At 40.9% G+C, this 27059-nt stretch overlaps 1 protein-coding gene across 2 annotated transcripts in view; it reads right to left on the reverse strand.

The window, feature by feature from the left end:
* Nucleotides 1–27059, reverse strand: part of LOC108717414 (plasminogen) — a 169537-nt gene that overhangs the window by 113885 nt on the left and 28593 nt on the right. For both annotated transcript variants that reach the window (XM_041564500.1, XM_041564499.1), the window contains exons 4-5: nucleotides 22600–22714; nucleotides 9715–9854 (exon numbers count right to left, since the gene is read on the reverse strand). In XM_041564500.1, coding sequence (XP_041420434.1) covers nucleotides 9715–9854; nucleotides 22600–22714 — 255 coding nt within the window. The remainder of the gene's footprint in view (nucleotides 1–9714; nucleotides 9855–22599; nucleotides 22715–27059) is intronic.

Genomic DNA, 27059 nt, shown 5'->3' on the forward strand with positions numbered 1-27059 from the left:
AAAGGCGCAAGGTCTGTGTGAGGTGGATAGCAGAGGGAACTCACAGCTCCTTTACCTCATCTAGTAACCAGTAAAACAAACTAGGAAGGCAGCAAGGAGAGAAAGCTCCCCCCTCCAAAGGAATGCAGAGATCAAACTTACAGAACGAGCTTTGATAGTGTCTGTGGGAGGAGGGGCTGCTAGTGCAGCTGTAGAGAAGGCAGAAGGTAGGAAAGTGAAAGTAATTGCTTCCCTTCAAACCATGTGACCTCTCTCCTCCAAACATCACACGCATGGGCAGAGATGGGAGGGGGAGTGTACAGCTAGATTCTCATGTCGTAGTGCGACCTGGCTTTTCATTACAGAGTGGCTGCCTCCAAGCACACAGGTACTGTTAGAGCAGCACAGGATGAATGTGTAATGAGCAGAAATGGAAGCCCCCATGACAAAATACAAACTAAAATAACTTATGCATGGATTTGTGGATTAACATTTTATTTGCCAGACAGTGTTTATGGATGTGTTTTTTATAAAAAATACAAAAAAAAAAAGTTTAAAATGACGACAGATTCCCTTTAATTTCTTTTTATGAGAAGGTGAGCAGGGACCTAGATTCTGGGATGGCAGTGGATGTGATTTACCAAGACTTTGCTAAAGCATTCGATACAGTGCCACACACAAGGTTACTGGTTAAATTAAGGAATGTTGGTCTGAAACATAGTTTCTCTAGTCGGCCCTCCTGTCAGTGCAGACGTCAGGGGTTTTGTCTTGATTCACCTCTGGAGGCAGGACAGAAAGATTGATGCCTCTTGGCTCCTCCTTCATATAAGTGCTGGCTCCACCATCTTCCCTCAGTTTTTTGTCCTGCCTCGGAGGTGAAGGACAGTTTATTTTTATTTTATTATTTTATTATTTTCTAATTATAGTTCTTATTTATTATAATTCTACTTCACAAGGAAGACTTCTACCACTCTGGATATGCTGAGCTATCCATGAGAGTGTAATGCGACCAGATCACCTCACAGGCTAAGTGAGAATTCATAATCTGCTGTAAACGCTGAACTGTTCAGTGAACAGAACAGGGAAAAGGTCGACATAATTGTTACTGGGGCACGCTGATGCTGCCTAGATGTGACCAAATTACAAGTTTATTCTGCTGAACATGCTGAGCTGTTCACTTAGCAGAGCAAAGACATGGACGCCACATTATGGAGGTAAATTCCATATAACAAGAGGGGACACCTTGTGACACATAGCTAGTCTAGTAGCGAGCTGTGCGCACATCATGCTAGGTAACATGTTCTTTCCATAGCGCAACGGCAGCGTATCTCTCGCGCAGAACCGAGAGAGCCGCTCTGACGTCATCACTGTGCGCGGTCCACTCGCGCCAAAATGCAGAGTGCGTACTGAGCGCGCTGACGTCACCGATCGCGACTACAGGCAAACGGCGCTAGTCTTAACCGCGCATTTACAGGAATAGCAATGCGAGACAGCTTGTCGCAAGATTGAGAGTAAAACAGTGAGTTACTGCGGTTCTCTGCATATAGATACCATGGATCAGACAGATTCCCTCACCGAGTTAAGAGCAGAGATTAACACTGCCAAGAAAAGGGAGACAAGGTCTCAGAAGAGACCAGATAAATTACCAAAATGCAAGACATGTAAGCATTCCCTAAGGAAATCTGAAAAGAACTATTGTTCCGATTGTAAACCCAACAGGAGCTCAGATTCGTTGGAGGCCCCAATACTGTCCCCACACCCTCCACAACAGGCTGACAGGGTGGATTCTGCTCCTAATACCCCTCCCCAGGGTATAAATTCTAGTGGACCCACCACACCTACACCTTTTATCCCATCAACATCTATGTTATCTCAAAGGGCTACAGAGGCCTTAACATCTAGCCCACGTGACCAGGGTGCTACGTCCCAACCACCATTACCAACACCACATCAATTTGGTGACTTCGTCCAGTGGATAATGAATACAGTTCAACCTCCACAACCCTCAACATCTAGAGAACCTAAAAAGCGTAAATCGACCATCCTTTCAGATTCATCTGAGTCAGAGGAGGGTCTGGTTTCAGAGTCAGAAGATGAACTACTTCCCCACCTACTATCAGAAAAATCTGATCATTCCAATGACACTTCTGACAGTGATTCTGATGAGGAAAAACAGTCATTGATAAACCCAGAAGTGTCTAAGAAGCTGTTACGACAAATGCTTCAAACACTTGAAATTAAGGATGAAACAATTCCTCTCTCAAAGGCAGATAAGCTACTAGGGGGGCGCAAAAAATCTAAGCCAACATGCCCAGTTTTCAAGTCAATTACTCAGGCAGTTGAAGCAGAATGGAATCACTCAGACAGGCGCATTGCGCCCACTCAGAGATTTTTTAACACCTTTCCTATTCCAGAAGAATTCGAAAAGAAGTGGAATAGAGCACCTAAGGTGGATTCAGCAGTGGCCCGCCTTTCCAGACAAACAGCACTACCAGCGGAAGAAGCTGCATTCAAGGACCCTTTAGATCGGCGGATGGAATCCACACTAAAGAAGGCCTATGTTCAAGCGGCCGCCACCTTAAGACCAGCAGTCGCTTCGGCGGGTTTGGCCCGTACGGCTAGGCACTGGGCCCTAGAGTTGACACGCCAACCACCATCCTCTCAACAACAATTACAGTCCGAAGTAGATAAATTAGCAACAGCTCCAGCATTTCTTGGCGAAGCATCCATTGAGGTGGTCAAACTAGCAGCAAAGGCAACTGCGAATGCAGTAGTACTACGGCGAGCTCTCTGGCTTCGTCACTGGACAGGTGACACTGCCTCAAAACTCAAATTGTTATCTCTCAAGTTTACGGGAGACACTTTATTCGGTCCAGATCTCAAACAGATTATAGCCGAAGTCACTGGGGGCAAAAGCACCTTCTTACCAGCAGGGAAGAGGCAGAGATTTGATAACTCTAACAAATTTTCAGGCAAGAGACCATGGAATCCGCAAGCTAAGCCCTTTCGTTCCTTTCGCAATTACAGGTCGTCCCAGACAGACCAGAATAACAAACGCGGTAGGCCCGCTTGGCATCACCAGAACAGAAACACGAAGAAACCAGCCACAGGATAAACCAGTTCTGCCCCCCATCAGGCAGCAGAAGGGGGCAGTCGGGGGCAGACTGCAAAGATACGTGGGCGAATGGGAGACTCATGTGACAGATACATGGGTGATCAACATTCTTCAACAGGGTTACAGAATTCCCTTCTCCCCTCACTTACCACCAAGAAGGTTCGTTCCAACCACTATACCACCACACAAGGAACACATTCTATGGGACACAGTGGAACATCTACTTATCACGGAGGTGATAGAAAAAGTTCCAAGACACCTAGAGTTCAAGGGCTTCTACTCCAACCTCTTTCTCAAACAGAAAAAGGAAGGTTCCTTCAGACCAATTCTGAATTTGAAACCATTGAATCACATGGTTTACAACAAGAAATTCAAAATGGAATCCATAAGATCGGTCATAGCATCCATGGAGCCAAACATCTTCATGACCTCGATAGATTTACAAGACGCTTACCTCCACATACCCATACACCCTGTATCCAGACAGTATCTCCGGTTCGCGATCCACAATCAACATTACCAATTCACTGCATTGCCTTTTGGACTTTGTACTGCGCCACGTATCTTTACCAAAATTCTGACTCCAGTGGTGGCCTACCTCAGATCCCTGGGAATACATATCATACCGTATTTAGACGACCTACTAATCATGGCTTATTCGGAGGCACAATCAGCCAGGGACACAGACATGTGCATACGAGTACTCACCCAACACGGGTGGCTTCTCAACAACCGCAAGAGCTGCTTAAAGCCTTGCCAGACAATTCAATTCCTCGGACTCTTATTCAATTCCGTCACACAGAAGGTGTCCTTACCTCAGCAAAAGATCATCAAATTGATCTTCACGACTCACACATTTCTGACACGGACTACAAGGTCAGCCGAGGACTGCCTACACCTTCTCGGTCTCATGGTATCCGCCTTAGAGGCCATTCCATTTGCCAGGTTTCACATGAGACCCCTTCAACAAACTTTCCTAACTCATTGGAACAAGAATCACAAGGACCTCCACCAAGTGATACCAATAGAGGAAATAACATGCAAACAATTGACATGGTGGACCTTTTTGCAGAATCTACAAACAGGCCGCAGCTGGGCTCTTCCCCAGTGGGAGATAGTCACGACAGACGCCAGCCTCAAGGGCTGGGGAGCAGTTTACAGATCAAACAATCTTCAGGGACTATGGTCTCCACAGGAGAGTCTGCTACCCATCAATGTGCTCGAACTACGGGCTATCGCCCTAGCCTTAGAGAGTTTAACACAGCTGCTCACATCCCTACCAGTCCGAATCCAGTCCGACAACGCCTCAGCTGTAGCGTATATCAACAAGCAGGGCGGAACCCGCAGCAAGGGAGCAATGAACGAGGTAACCCGCATCTTGAGTTGGGCGGAACGGACCGTACCGATGATTTCAGCAGTATTCATCCCGGGAGTCCAGAACTGGGAAGCGGATTACTTAAGCAGAACAACCATAGACCACGGGGAGTGGTCACTCAACAGCGACACCTTCCTTCTTCTGACTCAAAGATGGGGAAGGCCCCAGGTGGATATGCTAGCCTCAAAGCACAACTTCAAGGTCCCCAGCTACTGCGCCAGATCATGGGACCCAGGGGCAGCCTTTGTCGACGCCCTAGTCATCCCCTGGGATTTCGTGCTCATATACGCATTCCCACCGTTACCGCTTCTACCTCGGATAATTCGGAAGATAAAACACAGCAGAGCAACGGTGATTCTCATTGCACCAGACTGGCCCAACAGAGTTTGGTACTCAGACCTAGTACAGCTCTCCATAGCAAGACCATGGCGACTTCCCTGTCGGCCAGATCTGCTCACCCAAGGCCCTATTCGACACCCCAACCTACCTATGCTCCGTTTGACGGCCTGGCTGCTGAGACCCAATGGTGGAAACAGCAGGGGTTCTCACAGAATGCAATAGAGATTCTACTTCAAGCACGAAAACCAACTACTGCTAGAGTGTACCATCGAGTATGGAGACTTTTCATATGCTGGTGTGCCCACCGTCACATCATTTGGGAACATGTCACTACCCAATCGATGATAGAATTTCTCACCGATGGTTTCCAGAAGGGTCTGGCTTTACGTACCCTCAAGACTCAAAGTATCGGCTCTATCTGCGCTTACTCATGTACAGTGGGCAGAAGACACTGCTATACGACAATTTTTCAGAGGGGTGCTCAGGAAGAGACCACCTGTACGAGATCCGACCCCAGCTTGGGATCTGCCATTGGTTCTAGCTGCTTTACAACAACCTCCTTTTGAGCCGATGGCGACATGTGCTTTGAAGTGGCTGTCGTTGAAGGTTACCTTCCTCATCGCTATTACATCTGCGAAGCGAGTTTCTGAGATAGCGGCTTTCTCTTGCAAAGAGCCCTGGTTAATCCTCCATGAAGATAAAGTAGTTTTGAGAACTATTCCGGAGTTTTTACCTAAGGTGGTGTCTAGCTTTCATTTGAATGAAGAGATTGTTTTACCTTCATTTTGTCCTCGGCCACAAAATGTCAAAGAGGAAATCCTTTACAAACTAGATGTAGTGCGAGCAGTCCGCATCTATTTGAAACGATCAAGCTCGTATCGCACTGCAAACGGCCTCCTAGTGTCTTACGCAGGAGCGACTAAAGGAAGTGCGGTCTCTAAACGGACAATAGCACGGTGGCTGGTGGACACAATCAATTCGGCCTATGATCACAGCCAGAAGGCCAGACCTTTTTCAGTAAAAGCCCACTCTACCAGAGCACAAAGTACTTCTTGGGCTTTACAGAACATGGCATCACCAGAGCAGATCTGCAAAGCAGCCACTTGGGCGTCACCAAACACTTTTGTTCAGTTTTATAAGTTAAATGTTTTTGCTTCTCGAATGGCCACGTTTGGCCGGAAAGTTCTGCAAGCAACAGCAGTACAGAAGTTCAGTTGAGACTTTATGCAGCTACCCACCCTATAAAAAGGACAGCTTTTGGACGTCCCCTGACGTCTGCACTGACAGGAGGGCCGACTAGAGAAAAAAGGGTTTTCTACTTTCCCGGAAAATCCTTTTCTAGTAGGCCCGAACTGTCAGTGCAGTAAGTCCCACCCAGGCTGATTTTAGTATGGGCACAGGGACATCTTTTTCACTATCCTTTCCTTTCTATCTGTTGTCACTTGGCTTCTTTCTATCCTTATCTCCACCAACTATGCTTTACAAATAACTGAGGGAAGATGGTGGAGCCAGCACTTATATGAAGGAGGAGGAGCCAAGAGGCATCAATCTTTCTGTCCTGCCTCCAGAGGTGAATCAAGACAAAACCCCTGACGTCTGCACTGACAGTTCGGGCCTACTAGAAAAGGATTTTCCGGTAAGTAGAAAACCCTTTTATTTGTACCTGGATAGAGAACTGGTTAAAAGATAGACTACAAAGAGTGGTGGTTAATGGAACATTTTCTAATTGAACCAGTGTTGTTAGTGGAGTACTGCAGGGCTCTGTACTAGGTCCCTTTTGTTAGGGAATAATCCAAAAACAGGAGATCATTGAGGTAAAAGGAATAATCCAAGTTTATTATTTATATAATAAACATACACGAGCTCCGTGGGTTCTGATACACAAGTAGGTCAGAACTGAGAAACAAAAGATTGACCACACATTATATACCCTTCAGGAGAGGAACTTCAATGGGAAAAGGCCTCTCTAGGGACAAAAGGGAGTATTGCCAAGTATCTATCATAGTGTCTCCGTGTACAATTATCTAGTGTTAGCTAGCTATGTGAACGAGAAGGGAGTAACATAGTGGGAGAGCTTCAAGGCCAGGGCACCTGCTAGAAGCAAAAGGATAACATAACATACTACTGATAAGGACCTTCTCAGATGGCACACTGTCTCCTGGGTAGTCTTGAAACAGTTCATAGAAGGGCCCCATGGGCACTTTGAAACTGCTCAGTCTACCTTGGAGGGGGGCTTAGGAATGCGAGGGGCCATCTAGGGCCTGCAAGACTTTTCCTTCCACACTTTCTTTTCAACTTGTTTATTAATGACCTGGAGGTGGGCATTGAAAGTCCTGTTTCTATTTTTGCAGATGATACTAAATTGTGCAGAACTATAGGTTCCATGCAGGATGCTGCCACTTTGCAGAGTGATTTGTCTAAGTTGGAAAACTGGGCAGCAAACTGGAAAATGAGGTTCAATGATGATAAATGCAAGGTTATGCACTTTGGCAAAAATAATATAAATGCAAGTTATACACTAAATGGCAGTGTGAGTTTCCTTAAATGAGAAGGATCTAGGGGTTTTTGTAAGTAACAAGTTGTCTAATTCTGGGCAGTGTCATTATGTGGCTACTAAAGCAAATAAAGTTCTGTCTTGCATAAAAAAGGGCATTAACTCAAGGGATGAAAACATAATTATGCCTCTTTATATGTCCCTGGTAAGGCCCCACTTGGTGCAGTGCAGCTTTAGACTCCAGTCCTTAAAGGAGAACCAAACTTTTTTTCTCAAAAACACCTACCTTCATAGACCCCCTCCCCCAGTCTAGGTGTAACTTCGGTAATTAACCCTATCTCTTTACTTACCTCTCTTTGCAGATTCAGGGCAGCGGAGCTCACGGGCAACATCTTCAGCTCTTCGGTCTTTTTCGGGAAGTAAGCAGTTGGAGCAGTCTTCCGTTCTTTGACAACTGCGCATACGCTGAAGGTCAAAGAAATTGCCGAAGCGCCAGAAGAAGACCCAAAGCTTACCGAAGAGCAGGAAGATGGTGCGCGTGAGCTCTGCTGCGCTACTCTGAATCTGCAGATTTTGATTGTAATACCCATTTAAATTCACATACAGGTGGGAGAGAGAGAGAATAAAAAAGATGGAGCAGCTTATTTTTACCCATTGGTATTCTTATTTTATATGTAAAGCCACAATTAGAGCACTTAAGTTCCTGAGTAGGAACTTGATTGATTTGTTGGGGGAAACAATAACTTTGAGGTGATAATAGCATTTGACGCTTCTATTGAATGGTATAGTCAAAGTAAAATTATATGGCTGACTAGCATTATCTATGGTCTGTACTGAAGGTATTTGGATAACATTTTATTTTGTGGGTAAAGCTGTTATTTAAAGAGCCAGCTGCAAATTATTAAATTTAATGGTAAGCATGCAGAAATTTTTTCACTAGGAACAAGGCAAAGATACCTGCTTTTGTTAATGCTGATTGCCTTGGTGGTAGAACTGCTGGCAGAAGTTAAATGAAAAGTCAAAGGAAACAATTAGTCTGCAGTATATGGGTATAGAACAATGTACTGCACTTTAGGTAGACAATATTGTAGTTAAATCCAGGCTGCAGTCAGCAATGTCTATAGTGGAAAGCTTTGGTAACTGCTTAAAATTTGCTTAAAATCAGAAAAAAAAATCCTGTGCCTTTTCTCCTTTTTCAGTTTTGAATGGCTGCCCCATGGCTACACAGCAGCTTGTTTATGTATGTAATGCAACATGGCATTATATTTTTATTACTTTATAACACTTTTATTTTTTGGGATTAATGCTCCTTTAACTAGGCTAGTCTTAGGGCAGTAGCAACTCCCTGCAACTCATGTGATGGGGTTGAACTTGACTATTGTCCTTTTTCAACCAAAATTAACCAAATAATTATGTGCAGAGGTTATTTTTTATCTGCTATTTGAATGTGCACTTTTGCCCTATTCAACTTAAAGGCTTTCTTTGTAGCCACTCAGCAGCTTATATTAGGTGTACAATATCTAGTATAAAATAAGTATAGAGCAGCTGGACTCTGAGTACTAAATACATTTCATCACTCATCCCTAGAAGCCACTTGGGTGAGTGCTGAAATGTTTTCAAGAATACTCAGAATGCCAGGTTTTTAGCCATATCGCTGATGATAATGTATATCAGTGGCGTGAATGAATGAAGACCTTCATAGACATACTGTATATTATATTTAGGGCCTTATTTATCAAAGTCCAAATTTAACTGTCTATTTTAATGAAAAAAAGTCTGACCAAACTAGAATCCATGATTAGACCTTATTTATTATTAAAAAAAAATCACGATTTTATTTGATCGGGACAAACATGAAAATCAAGAAAAAATGCAAATGGTACGATTTTTTCAGATTTTTTTCCAGAATCGCTCTATTTTTTTGTTCATCTATGTGACATGGGGCACCACATAAAGTACTTTATTCTTCCATTAACAGTCAATACAAAGGATTGCCAATAGTGTACAGAACTATTACGCTTGACGTGTTTCGTAGCCCTCCAGCCACTTTCTCCATTGTTCAATTTTTTTTAACTTTTTCCTGAAAAGTCAAAATTTTTGGCTTTTTGACCAAAAAGCCAGAAATAGTCTGATTTTTGGGCTAATTATACAACCTCGGCAGATCTGAGATGGCAGATTTTCAGATTTGAACTTTTTGCAGCCTCAGGGTATAATAAATCTAGAAAAATGTTGTGTTTTTTTTACACGAAAAATTTGGATTTCATAGTAAAAAACCTCAAATTTAATAAATAACCTCAAATGTTTTAGCAATACATGGTAAATATATATTTAAATATATTTAAATTCATATAAAATGCAGTTAAATTGCATATTTCATTTATCTGGTTAACTGCATAATAAAAAATAGTTTACCTTCACATTGTGGAATGTTGCAATATTCAAATCTAACACTGGAATCTGTAGTATAACACCAGGGTCCTTTAGGGTCATTGTCTGGATTTCTACAAAAATTTCCCTCTAGGCCAGCATCAGGAAACTTTTCAGGTGTTATACTGAAGATAAAGCATAGAAAATAAAGTGCATTAGTATTTATTTAAAAAATAAATTGACCCTACATTTTCAATAGGAATTTCACCTTTTTTTTAGTAAAAACTATTTTATATCTGTACTCTTGTACAGCTCTGCAGAGTTTATAGCTAGAAGGGAAAGACACTCTGCATAACATTAAATAGTGACAGGTATGTAGTGCCAACGTGCAAAGCTGCATGCATTTACTCTGCATTATGAATCATGGATCATGCTTCTTCTATGCTCTGGAGAAGAAGGGAAACCAAATCACACGACTTGGAGAGGATTAATACATAAGGGCCCCAATGCGCACAAATCATTTAGGACTGGGACAAGGGCGTTAATACAGCATTACAGTTTTACTGTATACGTTATATAATAGTGTTGAACTGCTACTGTTTTATAATAGGCTGTTTGTTTAAAGTGGAGCTGTCACCCAGACATAAAAAGCTGTATAATAAGTCTTTCCAAATTAAACATGAAATCTAATTTCTATTTTTTACTAGAGCATTCATGGCTATTGTAAGCTCAGCTGTAAATCAAATATTGTCTGCCCCTCCTCTATGACTTAGGCATAGAGGTGGGGCAGACATTTACTTTCACTTTCCATTCAGCACTTCCTAGATGTCACTGCTCTCCACACATTCCCCCGTTCTCTTCACCATTTAATTGTGTAGCCAGGGCATGAGGATGGACATCGGGTCCCCCATTCTGGTGCACAAACAAGATTCTGAGATGATGCAACACTTGTCTTAATAACAGTGTCCACAAAATGGCTCCCGCCCGCTTGCTTCTAATTATGAATTCCCAGACTGAAGGAAAAAAGATTTAAATAATTTATATTGTGTAATTAAAGTTCATTTTGCTTGACTAATGTGATAAAATAGGCTTTTGAATATTTTTTTGGGTGAAGGGTCCCCTTTGTTGTTACATTTAGATCCCTGCCATTTGCTTCACTTAAATAATAAAAAAGGGATCTTATTGTTTAAACAACATTAACCTTGCTGTAGTTAGTCTGGGAAAGGTACAGGTGTCACTGAATGTGTTATAGTTACATATTAAATATATACAGTATTTGCCTCACACAAAGTTGTGCTACATACCTAATACAGGTATAGCATAAACAGACATCCACAACATTAAATGAATGTCTTCATTCCATTAGATCTCTTGAGTCGGGTTAAAGGAAAACTATATGTTCATTAGTGTAACATGGAGCAACACATAGAGTAAAGTGCATAACATCCAATACTTTATTCATCCATTAAGGGGCAGATTTATCAAGGGTCGAAGTGAATTAGAGGGAATTTTCCGACTTCGAATTTGATTTGAAGTAAAAATACTTTGAATATTCGACCATTTGATAATCGAAGTACTGTCTCTTTAAAAAACTTCGACTTCAATACTTCGCCAAATTAAACCTGCCGATGGGGACCTTCTAGAGCATTTTTCGAAGTTTTTTTGAAGTCGAAGAAAAATCGTTCCATCGATGGATGAAATACTTCGAAGGATTTCATCATTCGATCTAACGATTTTACTTCGACTGCAAAACGGTCAAATTCGGTGTCGAAGTTAAGCCATTCGATGGTCGAATTACGAAGTATTTATCACTTCGAAATTCGACCCTTGATAAATCTGCCCCTTAGAGTCAATACAAAAGATCGCCAAAGATCGCCCTCCAGCCACTTTCTCAAAAGCTTAACGGTTCCTGTTAATCCAGGATTTTTAAATCCTCAAAGGTTCCCTCCCAAAAAATAATTAACCCTTAAACAACATAGGGCTTAGGGCTAAAATACAAAAGCACCTAAATAATACATATCCATGTTATACAAATGAACATTCGGTTTTGATGCTATCCAGAGCAGCTATACATGTGTAACACACAGTGGGGGTCATTTATCAACACTGGGCAAAAATGCCTATGGGCAGTAACCCATGGCAACCAATCAAATTGCTGCATTCATTGTTCTACTTGCAGCTGGCTTTAAAAAGATTTTCACTGATTGGCTGCTATGGGTAACTGCCCATGGGCAAATTTGCCTAGTGTTTTGTCCCAGTGAGTTTATTACCGAGGTGCTCCCTTGAGACAACCTTGCTTATTAAAGGAAAACTATTCAAGTTGAATTTTTGGTCAAAACTCACAAATTTGAGTTGGGAAAAATCCATACTCAAATTTTAATTTGAGATATATCATACCTCAACCCTGGAAGTAACTTGAATTTGATAGGTCACCACCTAAAGCTGGCCATAGACGCAAAGATCCGATCGTACGAATCAACGTACGATCGGACTTTCCCATCTCCTGACCCTCCACTAACCATTCAGATCAAAGTCTTTACCATTCCGATCAAATAAGAACAGATCACCCAATGTTCTGCCCCTGACAGCAATCGTACGATACTTATGTCTGACAACACTAGTGACAGTCTCCCTCTGAAAATCGTACGATCGGCAATACACGCAGAGATATTATCGGCAGCCGACAGAAATTTTCTAACCTGTCCGATCGACCAAACGACCAATCTCCGACGGACGAAAAATGTCGGGACTCTCCACACATGATAAAGGGCCATGCGGCTTGAAACGTTGTTGCGCTTGTTCAGATAAAGCCATGAAGTTCCAATAAAGGCTTTTTTAACAAATCTTCAAGACTGGTGCTGTCTATTGTGATTGTGGGATACTCTCCACACATGGTCCGAAAATCGTACGAATCCACGATTCGTACGATCGGATCTTTGCGTCTATGGCCAGCTTTAAACCTGCCAGAGGTCCGTTGACCCATTTAAAGATGTTAATAGCTTTTCTGACATTCAAGCTTTTTCAAAGAAAAAACTCAAATTGAGTTCTGTTCGAATTTGATTCAAATTTGATCGTGTTTTTGGGTTATATTTGTTGAAGTTTTAGACGTTCAAGTACTAGATACCATTCGAGTATAGAGGTCATTCGAGTTCATTTGAGGTAAAAAAAACTCATCACTCGACCTTTGATAAATCTGCCCCTAAGTGTCTGTGTTAAGCACTTTAAATAGAAGGGCAATTCTGTCACAAATTTCTGCAATTTCAAATCAATACATTTCAACTAAATACTAAGGGGCATATTTATCAAGGGTCGAATTTGAAAAACGTCGAAATTCGATTTGAAAAAGACCAACCGAAACTTTTTTTGGCTGAATAGGGCAATTTTCAATTGAATAGGTCCGCATTCGGACGAATTCTAATCATACGGATCGAATTAATAGCGCATTCGATCAAATTCGATTTGAAGTTTTTCCCAAAAAAAACTTTGATTTTTCAAAGTCCACCAATTGACTCCAAATACGTTCTAGGTCCCCCATAGGCTAAAACAGCAATTCGGTTTACACAAAAAATAGCTCGAAATTCACCTCGACATTTGATAAATCTGCCCCTAATAGATTAAGATTTGATACCAGAAATGAATGGCCTTCCAGGTGCATTCTTCAAATTTGTATGAAATTTAGGAAGGCAATTAAAAATAGTTATATTCATCTAATTGTCTATGAAAGACCTCAGTGAAATTATTGAACAATTTTCCAAAGGTTTTCTGTGTTTTTAATGTAAAATCTGTGAAAGCATTACATAAATCAGGGAAATAGACCGATTGAAATGCATTATAAATTGGTGGGACCACAAATAAAAAATGTTAAATGCAGGATAACTTAAAATCAGGGTACAATATAATATATAAAATATTGTACTGTAATATATTTGCACTGTGGACACTGCTGGTATGTATATGCTATTGTTTGTAATGTATATGTATTGTATACATATTGTAAGCATATTAATAAATATTCTTTTCTTTTGCATATACCATGGAGTGCTACATTTACTAGGCTGTGCATTGGGTGAGAAGATTCGATTTTTTATGATGCCAAGCAGAGACTTGAGGAACCTACAGTAGTTCCAGGGGTAGCAAGAAAACTTCCTCCATATATGGTAGTAGGGATAGGGTTCTTTTCTTTCAAGACTCCACAGTAATTTCCAGTAAATTGCATTTAACAATAATGTTTCATCTGCCACAGAATATTCCCCCAGAAGAATTTTTGGCTTGTTCAGGTATATTTTGGCAAACGGTAGCAGAGGATATTCCTGGCTCTCCTAATATAAAACCATTTATTGATTTGCTCATGGGTGGTGTGCGTTAACACTGTTAATGTACATTAGGGGGGTGATTTATCAAGGTTTGCATTTGAATTTTTGTCACAATTTGAATTTTTTTGCACAAATCCTGACAAATTATATTTTCAAAAACTGAAATATCTGGTATTTATTTAGCAAAAAAACTGAGTGCAAAAAATTGGCACCTAAAAACTGGCATAGTCATGTAGAAGTCAATAGGAGCAGTCCAAGGGAAAATTCAAGCCATTTTCTTAATTCAAATTTTAGTTTTTACAAATTTAATTTTTAAAGCCCATAAACTCAAAAAAAAATTGTCTGTAAACAGAACTTTACTGAAATCCTTCTAGTACACAAATGTAAATAATCAAATGTTAAAATGGAATAGGGGATAAGGTCAGGTAATACATTTATCCCTGAGTAAGAGGGGAATAAAACAGTACAAAAAATTACTAGTCGATTTGGCCAATCTGGTACTTTTATTGCCAGACGTTTTTGAATATATTTTCATTAAGTTTACCCAGGAAAACAATATATTGTCTTTTCATGACAACCTAAGATTTTAAAATATTCTAAAATGTTGTTGTAATTCTACTTCTGTAAAAATAAATAGTCCAATTTGGTCAATTTGGTACTTTTATTGCCAGACATTTTTAAATATTTTGGGGTGTCTTTAAGTTTACCCAGGAAAACAATATATTGTTATTTCAGGACAACTAAGCTTTTAAAATATTCTAAAATTTTGTTGTAATGCTTCTTCTTTAAAAGATATAGTCTAAAAATAAAAACAAAAACATGTTTTCTATAATACAAACATATATATCAGAAACATAATTTATTTTATGAGCGATATTTGGAAAGTTTTATGTCTCTTGAATGCACCAATACCAAATATATGTAGTTTTATGGAGATTTCTCACTTGTATAGGTAAAAAATTCCAAGCAGTACCCTACTAAATTTCCAAAGCACTGCTCCACGAAACTGCATACTTCTTATTTCAAGGGCAAACATTCCAGTCTACTGGATTATATTTTTCACATATCATTAGGCAACCAGATAAAACACCATAAATACGATTGCCTGGGGCTTGCTGAATAGTTTGCTGCCTGATATGCATATGTTTACCTAACTATTCATGCCTTGTTTTTGTCTGTCTTGGGTTCTTTTTTGAAACCCTGGAAACTTTGGAAGTTTTGGCTTCTGGCTTTCCATTGTCTAGTGTTGTATTTCCCTTGTCTGTAGGGATGGGCGAGTTTGACCCGTTTCATTTTGCCAAAAATTCGCCACCGGCGAAATGTCTTAGACGCCCATTAAAGTCTATGGGCAGCAAAACAATTTTGACGCGCGTCTTTTTTTTTTTTTTGACGCACAACGCCATACAAGTCTATGGGCGTCATTTTTTGGGCGCAACAGGGCGAAAAAAAACGCCCATCCCTACTGTCTTGCATCCTGAAAGGAGCTACGTTGACATTTGTTTTGAAATCTTTTATCCCTTCTTGTCTGCGGTAGGAAAGGTGATTTTCCTGCCGATGCTTTTGAACAATAACAATCCTTTGAAGGGCAATGAGCATAAGTTGTGCTTTGATTGAGAGTCTGCATTCCAGTGCCTTAACCAGAGGGATCTTCTTTCTGACACCACCAGTCCCATGGCTCTGGCCACAAAATTTTATGTTCCCTAATAAGGCTTCTGCTGAATAATCATTGTCACCTTTATATAATGGACCATTTCCAGAAGTTTGGATCTTTCTACGCCAGATTTTATAGCGTCTTTCTACGCCAGATTTTATAGCGTTTTCCAACTCATTAATCCAGATTTCCCAAGCCACCCATGGCAGCACTTCACCAATATGAGTATTCCCGCCCTACAGGCCACTGGACAGGAAAGGGTTAACCCCATTAGGCTATAACATCCGCCTACTACCATCCCCCATTGTCTTTTTTTCCTGTCCAGGCCATGGATGTGCTTACCGATTCCAGGGGTGTCCTCTCTTCTCCCCTGATGCCTCCCAAATTGCTCCCCTGAGGGGATCGCTGCAGAGAAGGACCAAAAGGCTGGGTCACGTAGTTCACCTAACAGAGGCTGACAACATAGCTGGCCATGAGAGTGGTGAGTTATAGCGGCTTCTAGACAGCACCGCTTGGATTTCCTGGCCGCACGGAGTAGCATTACACGCTCTTGCGTTCCACTGCGGAGGTGCTTGCGTTTCAGGGCTGATGTCATTTCCGGGTGCGGCGCTCTTAAGCAGGGAGCGCTGGAAATCTGATAGCGCTCTGAGTTTGACGTCACAGTAACGAACGCATCGTGGTGCAGTTGATGAAAGTAAGCTGGTGCTCTTAGGGGTGCGCTTGTATTGGGCAGCAGAGGATTTATTAGAATTTTGCTTGTCCAGCAGGAACCTGCAGTATGGAACAGCCTGGCTCTGGGAAAGGGGTTCAGCCTAAAGTCTTTAGGTAAGCATAAGGCAAGTTGTTTATTCTGCTTGATTAAGAGCGTAAGGAGGCTAATAGGATTATATTTTATTCTAGCCTCTCTGTGTCTGCTGAAATGTCTAAAGCTGAAAGTCTTCATTCAAGAAAGCAGTCCTCCACTGATGCTCAACCTTCTTCAGGGGATCCTCAGACTACTTCACTTCCCCAGTTGGATGCATTAGTTTCTATAATTAAACAAGCAGTAGTGCAGGGGGTCCAAGAAGCGTTGACATCTGGAGTAACTATAAAGCAAAAAAGAGCAAGGGAAGTTATGTATGATTCTCTTTCAGAAGTATCGGAAGAGGAACTCTATGATCCTGCATATATCCAATCAGATCTATCTGAGGAAGGGGAAGTTCTCTCTGAGGAGGAATCAGGTTTTGATACGGCAATAGTTGATGGCCTAATTAAAGCAGTAAGGAAAACTTTGTGTTTGACAGGAGAATTGCCAAAAAGTTCTTCGGCTGATAAGTTATTTCCATCAGTGAAAAAGAGGGCGGCAACATTTCCAGTTCACGAATTAATTAATTCAGAATGGAAGAAGTAGGAAAAGAGTGGTAATCCAAGGAAAGTTTTCTAAGAAATATCCAGTGGACGAAATTCATGCAAAGTTGTGGGATAATCCACCAAAAGTGGATGCTGTAGTAGTGAGGTTGGCTCGGAAGACTACTTTGCCAGTGGACGATGCAGTCGCATTTAAAGATAAAATGGAGAAACAAATGGAGTTTGACTTGAAAAAATCTTTTGTCGCAGCTGGGGCTTCTTGTAGGTCGGCAGTGGCGCTGACCTCAACTTCAAGGGCCATGAAAATGTGGTTCAGTAACTTGGAGGAAGCAGTAGCTACGAATGTTAAAAGATCAACTTTACGTGAAATGTTGTCTGATTTGAAGGTGGCAACGGATTTTGTTGCTGAAGCTTCACTGGATCTAGTTCATTTGGCAGCAAGGTCTATGGCTCTCTCTGTGGCACCTAGGAGCCCTGGTTTGCAGATTCTGCCTCTAAAACAAATTTGTATCAACTCCCATTTGAAGGGGGAAGACTGTTTGGAGAGAACTTGGATTCTATAATCAAGAAGGCATCAGGTGGCAAGAGTGTGTTCCTGCCACAGGAGAAAAGGTTTAGACGACAAGGACAAAGGTCAGAATCTCCTGGGAATAGATCCTTTTCGAGGTGCTAGGCAATATAGACCTGGCAAGTCACAGCATAGACAGACATCTTGGAGGAGTGCTAAAGGAGAGCCACGGCAAGTGGCAAGAAAGAATACCTCCTTCGGAACTTCCTCGAACAGAATACAATGAGATGAGGCCGACTCAAGCCTACGAGGTAGGAGCGCGACTGGCACTCTTCAGCGAGGTTTGGGTCGAAAGAATTCGAGATCATTGGGTTTTGGAAGTTATAAAGGAAGGATACCGATTGGAGTTTTCAAAGATGCCAAAGCACAATGTGTTTCGTGTTTCGTCAACCCCGAATGTTCAGGGAGCAAGTCAAATATTTCGAGAATATGTGGATCAGCTTCTACAGATAAGAGCAGTGGAACCAGTACCCTATCTGCAGCAGCAGAAAGGTTTTTACTCAAGACTCTTCCTAGTCAGGAAATCATCGGGAGATTTCAGACCAGTGTTGGATTTACGTCCGTTGAATCGGTTCATAAATTGCAGGAAGTTCAAGATGGAATCTCTCTCCTCCATAATTGCTGCAGTGCCTCCACAAGCTTGGATGGTCAAGTTAGACCTCAAGGACGCATACTTTCATGTGCCGATATACAGTTCCCACAGGAAATTCTTGCGGTTTGCAGTCCAGGGACAGCATGTACAGTTCACGTGTCTACCGTTCGGCCTCTCTACGTCTCCGAGGACTTTCACAAAGGTACTGGTAACAGTGATAGCCCTGTTAAGAGTGGAAGGAGTATCGGCTTTCCATTATTTAGACGATATTCTATTGGTCGCCAATTCAGAAAAAGAGGCAAAGAAAAGCAGAGACAAGTCAGTCGAAGTTCTACAAGATTTCGGCTGGATAATAAATTTGCAGAAGAGCCACATAGTGCCAACACAGGTTTTGCTGTTTCTTGGCGCAGAGTTGAATACAGTTCTAGAGGCTGTCTCTTCCGGACCAAAAGATTTTGCAGATTATAGACAGAGTGGAATCCTTCAAACAAAAGTCAAAAGTATCTGTCCGAGAATGCATGTCCCTCCTCGGTCTTCTCTCCTCAACAATACAGATGGTGCGTTGGGCAAGGTGGCACATGAGACCTCTACAAGTTTTCTTTCTAAAGTCAAGGGCGAGCAATCCTCTCAATATGGGGAAGTTCCTTCTTGTTCCACATCATATAAAAGCAAGTCTGGAGTGTTGGTTAAGACCGCAGAATTTGTCAAAAGGGATGCCGTTAGCACAACCCGACTTCATGGTTATAACCACGGACGCCTCTCAAACAGGCTGGGGCGCAATGTTAGATGGCATGTCTGCTCAAGGGCAGTGGGACTTGGCTCGGGTTCCCTCCAATATTCTGGAGTTAAGGACCATAAGAATGGCTTTGCTAGCCTTCGCAGAAAAAATTACCCACAGGTGGGTAAAAGTTCGGTTGGACAACGCCACAGCGGTAGCATATGTCCGAAAGCAAGGAGGAACCAGGAGTGGTCGATTACTCAAAGAATTGGCAATAATGATGTCTTGGGCAGAGGTGAACTTAGAGGGACTCACGGCTCTGTATGTGCCAGGAAAAGCGAATGTGCTGGCCGATTTTCTGAGCCGGAACATCATAGACCCAGGAGAATGGTATCTAAATCCCTCTGTATTTCAGGATATAATACAGGGCAGAACGGAAGTCAATCTGATGGCCTCAGACAAGAATCACAGATGCAGAATTTTCTTTTCGAGATACTCGTCTCTAAAGACCAGTGGAGTGGATGCTTTATTCCAGAACTGGAGAGGGATATTCGGGTATGTCTTTCCTCCCTTTCCAATGATTTGGAGGGTGTTGAAGAAGATAGATCTAGAGGAGGCCTTGGTAATTGCGGTAATCCCATTTTGGCCAAGACGCCCGTGGTTCCCCTACTGATGCAAATGGCAGTGCAGCCACCAATGACATTACCAGTCCGAGAAGACCTGTTAATGCAGGGTCTAATATCCTTCCAGGATGTAGGCAGCCTTTCTCTTGAAGGCATGGAAGTTGAGAGGCAGAGGCTCACGGAGGGGGGATGCAAAAGTGAACTAACGGATCTATTGATGAAATGTAGGAAAAAGTCCACGTCTAACCAATACTATCGAGTATGGGCTTGTTTTGTGAAATTTGCAGAAAGTTCGGGGTTTGATCCTAAGAACCCTTCTCCAGTATCGTTGATGGACTTCCTCTTTTTAGGTTTTCAGAAAAATCTGAGTATGAGTACTTTGAGGGGTCAAGTCTCGGCTCTGTCAGCTCTGACTGGCAGCGCATGGGCCGAAGAGAAGTTGGTGATACGTTTCTTTAATGCGGTAAAGAGGGTGAGACCTTCTCGGAAGATAAGTTGCTCCATGGGATTTGCCTTTAGTGTTGAAGGTATTGATGGTGGCTCCATTCGAACCTCTTGAGACTGCCTCAGATTGGCATGCTACGATGAAAGTGCTGTTCCTGGTAGCGATCACTTCGGCTTGCAGAATAGGAGAGATTCAAGCCTTGTCAGCGAAAGAACCTGATACAGTAACCTTTAAGGATAAAGTGGTTTTAAGGCCAGCTTTTCAGTTTCTTCCGAAAGTGATGTCACAGTTTCACCTAGACTTAGAAATAACTTTACCTTCATTCTGTCCGAATCCAGGAAACAGACAGGAACGTGAATGGCATACCCTGGATCTAGTTCGGGCAGTATCTCATTACCTAACTAGGACAAGTTCTTGGAGGAAAACAGACAGACTGTTTGTCATTCCAAGAGGTCCGAGAAGAGGAATGGCTCCTTCAAAGTCAACGATTAGCCGTTGGATTGTGGGTTGTATTGTGTTTTCGTACCACAAGGCAGGCAGAGAGGTTCCTGGAGAATTAAAGGCACACTCTACCAGAGCTTTGGCTACTTCCTGGGTGGCAGAAGCCAGGGCTCCGCCGGAGGCAATTTGTAAGGCAGCAAGATGGACTTCCTTACATACGTTTGTAAAGCATTACAAACTGAATATTTTGTTGTCCCAAGAGGCTAGATTTGGGAGAAAAGTCTTACAGGCTGTGATACATTCATAATAAAAACATTTAAGTATTTGTCCCTCCCTTCTTGTGTTAAGCTATGGTAATTCTCATATTGGTGAAGTGCTGCCATGGGTGGCTTGGGAAATAGAGAAATTCTTTCTACTTACAGTAATTTCTATTTCCAAGTCACCTTCCATGGCAGCATTCACCAATCCCCCTCCCTTTTTTGAGCTTGGATACTTAGACAATGGGGGATGGTAGTAGGCGGATGTTATAGCCTAATGGAGTTAACCCTTTCCTGTCCAGTGGCCTGTAGGGCGGGAATACTCATATTGGTGAATGCTGCCATGGAAGGTGACTTGGAAATAGAAATTACAGTAAGTAGAAAGAATTTCTCTATTTTGTTAGCTCTGACTGCGGTAGTGTTGGCTACTTCTGCTTTGCAGATAGCTCCATTTGCCAGGTATCACTTCTTGAGATCTTGTCACCTTTCCATTGTATCTTTGAGTGATACACCCTTATCTACAGGCAGAGTTGTTCTTCTGGCTACCCTGGTGATAGCCGCATCCACCTTCGGTATGTTGTCCCAGATTTTGGAACCTTCCTCTGCAAAGGGAAGCATCTTCTTAATTTTTTTTATAAGAACCAGTTTCCTGTCTGGCATTTCCCATTCAGATTCCATTTTTTTTCTTGATGCAAGGGAAACAGGTGATTTCTTTTGACAGAGGACTTGAACATTATATCCTTGCTTGAAGGAGTTGGTTCATCTCTCAAGTTCAGTGTTTTTCTTATAGCCTTGATAAGTGGTTCCACCAGCTCCAATGAAATCTCTGATTCCTCTGAATCTGATCCAAAAATTTCACCTTCCAATGATAAAAATACGTAAACTAGATACATGGGCATCTGCCCAGCAACTAGGGAGTTTAGAGATTTAAAGCCATAGGGACATTAGTAACCCTATGGGTCCCTACATCACTATAACAACCCAAGTGTGGGCTCTATTAGCCTGCAACTCCAGTGGGTGCAATTATTTTTTAAGAACTGTATTTTACTTGTTATAATATTATTGATGCCTAAAGGAATTTAATGACTCTTTCTTGAGAAAACTTATGTTTACTTGTGGACATTGAGGGTTTATAGACAGTGTATAGTATCCTCCCTTTACCTGGACAACTTTACATAAAGAAACAGACAGGTTCATGTTACGATTACACCTTCCACATGTGTTACACATGTTAGCAGCCATGTTAGCCACTGGACAGAAGAGTTTCTGATTTGCTTGTCTGTTCCACTTTACATTGTATGCCAAATTTCCAGTACTTATGGATAAATAATTGTGCTTTGTTTAGAAGATGTGAAAGAGTCATACAAATGTTGTTTATCTTTTGTAAACACAGTGTGGATCTAGCAGTGTTCTACAGGATTCTTCCTACATAGGAACAAAAATGGTGTATTATCCTAACAAGGTTTAAGTGAAGGGCATTCCCAACAACATGTGCAAACATTCTAAATTACAGCTCCAACATAAGTGATTTGTTTTGGGGACATTCTATATAGTCTGGATGGAGTCTATCCTCATTTATTTAATGCTGTGTAGTTCCTCAATTCTATTATATCTAAGGATTTCCATGAGGTTTCAGATCAGGTTAACAATTTTATCCTCAATAACCTGACACAAGGTGCCAGGCGAAACATTTGTACAAGGGGAGCACAGTCCTTCAAGCCTGTCATAAGATGTAATAAAAGCACTCTGAAAGATGCTCAAGTTCGGGTATTATATGGGGAACACTTTTATGCCTCCCCCAGCCCACCCATCAAGAAAACAGCAACTTCAAATATTTTAAATGAAAGTGTACACTGGACTAGAATAATTGTGTAGGCTCACATTTTTGGAGCTAATTCTCTTGACCTTTGTTAACAGAATTGTCATGAACAGTCATAGAATTTATGTAATAGATTAATATAGAAAAAAAACATACTTTGGTACATGTGGAAAGGATGCTATCCAATTCTGACAAGTTTTGCCTGAATGAGTTTTGGACTCTGTTCCTCTATAATCTTTTCCATGTCCTGTTATGCATTCTTTTAGGTATACTGTAAAAAAAAAAATATATTTCATATATATATATATATATAGATATATATAGATATAGATATAGATATGATTTAAATATTTATAACATAATGCTTTTTTAAAATGTCAGACAACAAATATACATCATGAAGTTATTTATTAAAGTCTGAATACTAAAAACTAAAAACAAAAATCGATTTTTTTTTTCACCACAAAACTAGGAAACAAAAACTTGAATTTTTCGAGATGTATTATACCCCAATGCTGCAAAAACCTGAATCCGAAAATCTGCCATCTCAGACCTGTGGAGGTTCTGTATAAGTGAATGGGAGCAGCACCTATCTCAAATTGAAGTAATCTGGGTCTTTTTCCGAGCTTTCGAAAAAAGCCCAAAAAATTTGAGCGATTAAAGAAAAAGACCGGAAAAATAGAGCAATTCAGGTTTTTGCTCGATTTTATCGAGTTTTTCCACGATCCAATTGAATCTAGTTATTTTATACATTTTGTTTAATAAATAAGCTATCTGCTTTCTTCTATTCAGAAAAGGTGCCAGCTGAAAGGACTTTCTGGTAAAGCATTAGATTAATTATTATATGACCACCGTATATATTCAAACATAAAGTAGTTATCAATTTCATTTTCCATTATGGATTTGCCTAGTGCAGTCCCATGCACATGCATGTCTTAACATATTTCCACATTGAAACTCATCTACCACTTAGCCACCAAGATGGCCAGTTTGTCAAGATCCTGCTGCAAGGATGTCACATGCTTTATGGAATTAATTGGGCTGGATAGTTTTGTGTTATCTGCAAACACTGATACATAACTTAAAATTCACTCCACTAAGTCATTAATGAAAAGTTAAATAAAAGCGGACCCAATACAGAATCCTAGGGTACCCAGCTAAGAACCTTACTCCAAGTAAAGAATGTACCATTGACAACAATCTTCTGTACTCAATACTGTAGCCACTTTTCTATCCATGTGCAAATGACTTCATTAAGACAATTTAGAAAGCAGTTTGTGGGGCACTGTATCAAACCCTTTCGCAAAATCCAAATACATCACATCTTCTGCACTCCTAATCAGATTTGTCTGACATGAATTATCCTTTATAAATGTGGATGACATACTAGTATATTCATATCCTATCTGCTCTTTTGTCCAGAAGTTCTGGACAAAAAATTAACTGTAAAAAATTGCAATAGTTTGGCATTCTTATACCAACCCCACTGAAAATGTGACTAAATTGGGTAACATCCTTCAAATATTTGAGAGTATAAATTTACCCAGAGCCCACTACTTCATGCAGCTTAATCTAGGCCTAAATCTCAAAAACTGGGCCAAACCACTACTAACCTTAGGAGGTAAAATAACATTATAAACAAAGATGGTATATTTGCCTTGCCTACTCTATATATTCCACATCAAACCATTTAATATCCCCTGTTCCATCTTTAATAAGCTAAACTGCATTATAATGCCATTCATCTGGGCAAACAAAACAGCCCATGTCTCTTGGGAAGGACTCACTCCCGCTATCCCCAATGGAGGGCTTGCCTGCCCCACTTTTATATCTACTACCTGGTTTCCCAAGTCTACTATCTTCATTGGTACCTATCCCTGAACCCATACAATCCTGATAGAGCCCTCTAGGCTTCCATCCTACAATCTACTGAGGGTCTGGGCAAGCTCCCTTACAGGCACCCCACTGATATGGCCACTTGATGACCCCGCAGAGTGCTTGGTCCATGGCACTGAAAATTCGAAAGCATCCCTTGCCACATCCATCATTGCACCTACCAATGTAGGGCAACTACTGTAACTTCTTCCCCACCTCTTTAATTACCTGACTTCATCTATTGGCCATGGCTGGGCTTTTAGATATTGTTTGATCTAGTTCCAAATGCAAGTACATTTTCTCTCTTACCAGAAGATTCATGAAAGGTATCCAAACCAAGATATGCCATTATTTAGATACCTCCAGTTTAGACATGCTTTTTGAAGCACAAGTCAGTACTTTATCTCCCACGCTTGTAGCAGTGGCAATTGAGATTATGCTCCACTCCACCATTCCTGTCAAATTCAGTTTAGGCTCAACAAAAATCTGTTGTAGACCGTTAAACTACCCTTTGATCAGGCTTACTGTCTCTAGACTGAAGAAATTCCTGGTCTCAACCAAGAACAACTGGAAGAAGCTACAGACTCTGCTTACAACTGATTGTAAATGAGGGATATAATCCAACAATAAAAATTCCTCCACCAAATCTATATAACCACTCTTAAACTTAAAAGAATGGATAAAGGACAGAATGATTTATGACACCCTTGTAAATCCCCAGGAGCAAATTTCATCCACTTGGTGTGGGACTGCCCCCACCCCCAGATACAGAAATTCTGGAGAGCCATAATAAGGACTGTGGCTGGGAACACTATATGTAGTTGACCCAATTGTCTGCTTGTAGATGATTTAGTACCCATCCAACCAGAACCTGTTTTTGTACCCTCATGTTTTATGTTAGGAAAACAATAATCATGCAATGGATGGGGCAAACTGTCCCATTTCTTAGCTTTTGGAGTGATAGATGGAGCCCTCCTGCTAAACAAAAGTATTCCTAGAAAAATTTCCTAGAACCTGAACACCTTCATGTTGCTGGACTAAGTCCACCAAATACTACTTTAGTCAGTCTGTCCCCCAGCATCCATGGAGATGACTGATAGATGGAGCCCTCCTGCTAATCAAAAGTACTTATAAAACCTGGGGAGCTACTTACAAATTCAGTCTATGTCCCCCAGCATCCATGAGCTACAATGAATCTCTCTGTTATGCTTACATGCACTGTAAAGAACATCAACCCAAAAATTCTGTATTTGATTGTTTATGTTGTTTATTACATAGTTAGTTAGTTAGTTACATAGTTAAATTGGGTTGAAAAAAGACAAAGTCCATCAAGTTCAACCCCTCCAAATGAAAACCCAGCAAACATACACACACCCCTCCCTACTTTTAATTAAATTCGATATACCCATACCTATACTAACTATAGAGCGTAGTATCACAATAGCCTTTGATCTTATGTCTGTTCAAAAAATCATCCAAGCCATTCTTAAAGGCATTAACTGAATCAGCCATCACAACATCACCCGGCAGTGCATTCCACAACCTCACTGTCCTGACTGTGAAGAACCCCCTACGTTGCTTCAAATGAAAGTTCTTTTCTTCTAGTCTAAAGGGGTGGCCTCTGGTACGGTGATCCACTTTATGGGTAAAAAGGTCCCCTGCTATTTGTATTGGGTTAGAACCAAAGAAAAATACACCCTTAAGACTCTTCAATCTCAAATGCCATCTGAGATTGACTTTTCTTTTAAGGATGACTTTTTTTCAAGAAGGGGAACATATTTGTTCTTAAGACTTTGCATTTGGAAGCTCTAATATTAGTCAATGATTTCCCTCTTGCTGGTCATTTAGGTGTCTCTAAAACTTTCTGTTTTGCACTAAAACTTTTTTAGTGGCCAGGAATTTTCAATGACTGTAACTCTTAGACATTAAGGGGCACATTTACTAAGCTCAAGCGAAAGATTCAAAGCAAAAAAACTTCAAAGTTTTTTTTTTTTGGGTACTTCGACCATCGAATAGGCTACTACGACCTTCAACTTCGATTCGAACGATTTGAACTAAAAATCGTTCCATAGTCGAAGTACTGTCTCTTTAAAAAAAATTCGACTACATACTTCGCCACTTTAAACCTACTGAGCTACAATGTTATTCTGATCGAATAAAAATCGTTTGATCGATTAAAATCCTTCGATTCGAAGGATATAATTCAGTTCTTTTGAAACAAGCTATTCAAAATCCTTTTCTAAATTGGAAAATTTTTTGAATCCTGTAGCTGTTGATGTCAGTCAAGAATTTGAGGTTGATGATATTTTGGATTCCTGTATTATAAGAAATACTCTTCAGTGTTTGATTGCAAGAGATATGGCCCTGAAAAATATTTCTGGGAACCCTCTTCAAATATTCATATCCAGCATTTGATTGATTGTTTTCACTCTTTCTTTATACAGGAAGACCTTCTGTTGTTGACACCCAGAGGCTGTCCCAAAGGAGGGGGCAATGCCACAATCCTTTTTTACCTAATCATCCTCTATGTAAAACCGTACTCCAGAAATTGAGGTGATTGCCCTACTTTAGAAGAGAGACTTTCTCACAGGAACTAAAGAAACTAGTAGAGCAAGATGTGATTGAAAAATCAGAATCCTCAGAATGGGTTTCACCAATTGTTGTAACAATGAAGAAAACTGGAGGTATTCGATTGTGTGTTGATTTCCGTGAACCTAATAAAGCAGTTGTTATGGATAATC

The sequence above is a fragment of the Xenopus laevis genome, chromosome 5S, assembly GCF_017654675.1.
Source record: "Xenopus laevis strain J_2021 chromosome 5S, Xenopus_laevis_v10.1, whole genome shotgun sequence".
Taxonomy (NCBI): domain Eukaryota; kingdom Metazoa; phylum Chordata; class Amphibia; order Anura; family Pipidae; genus Xenopus; species Xenopus laevis.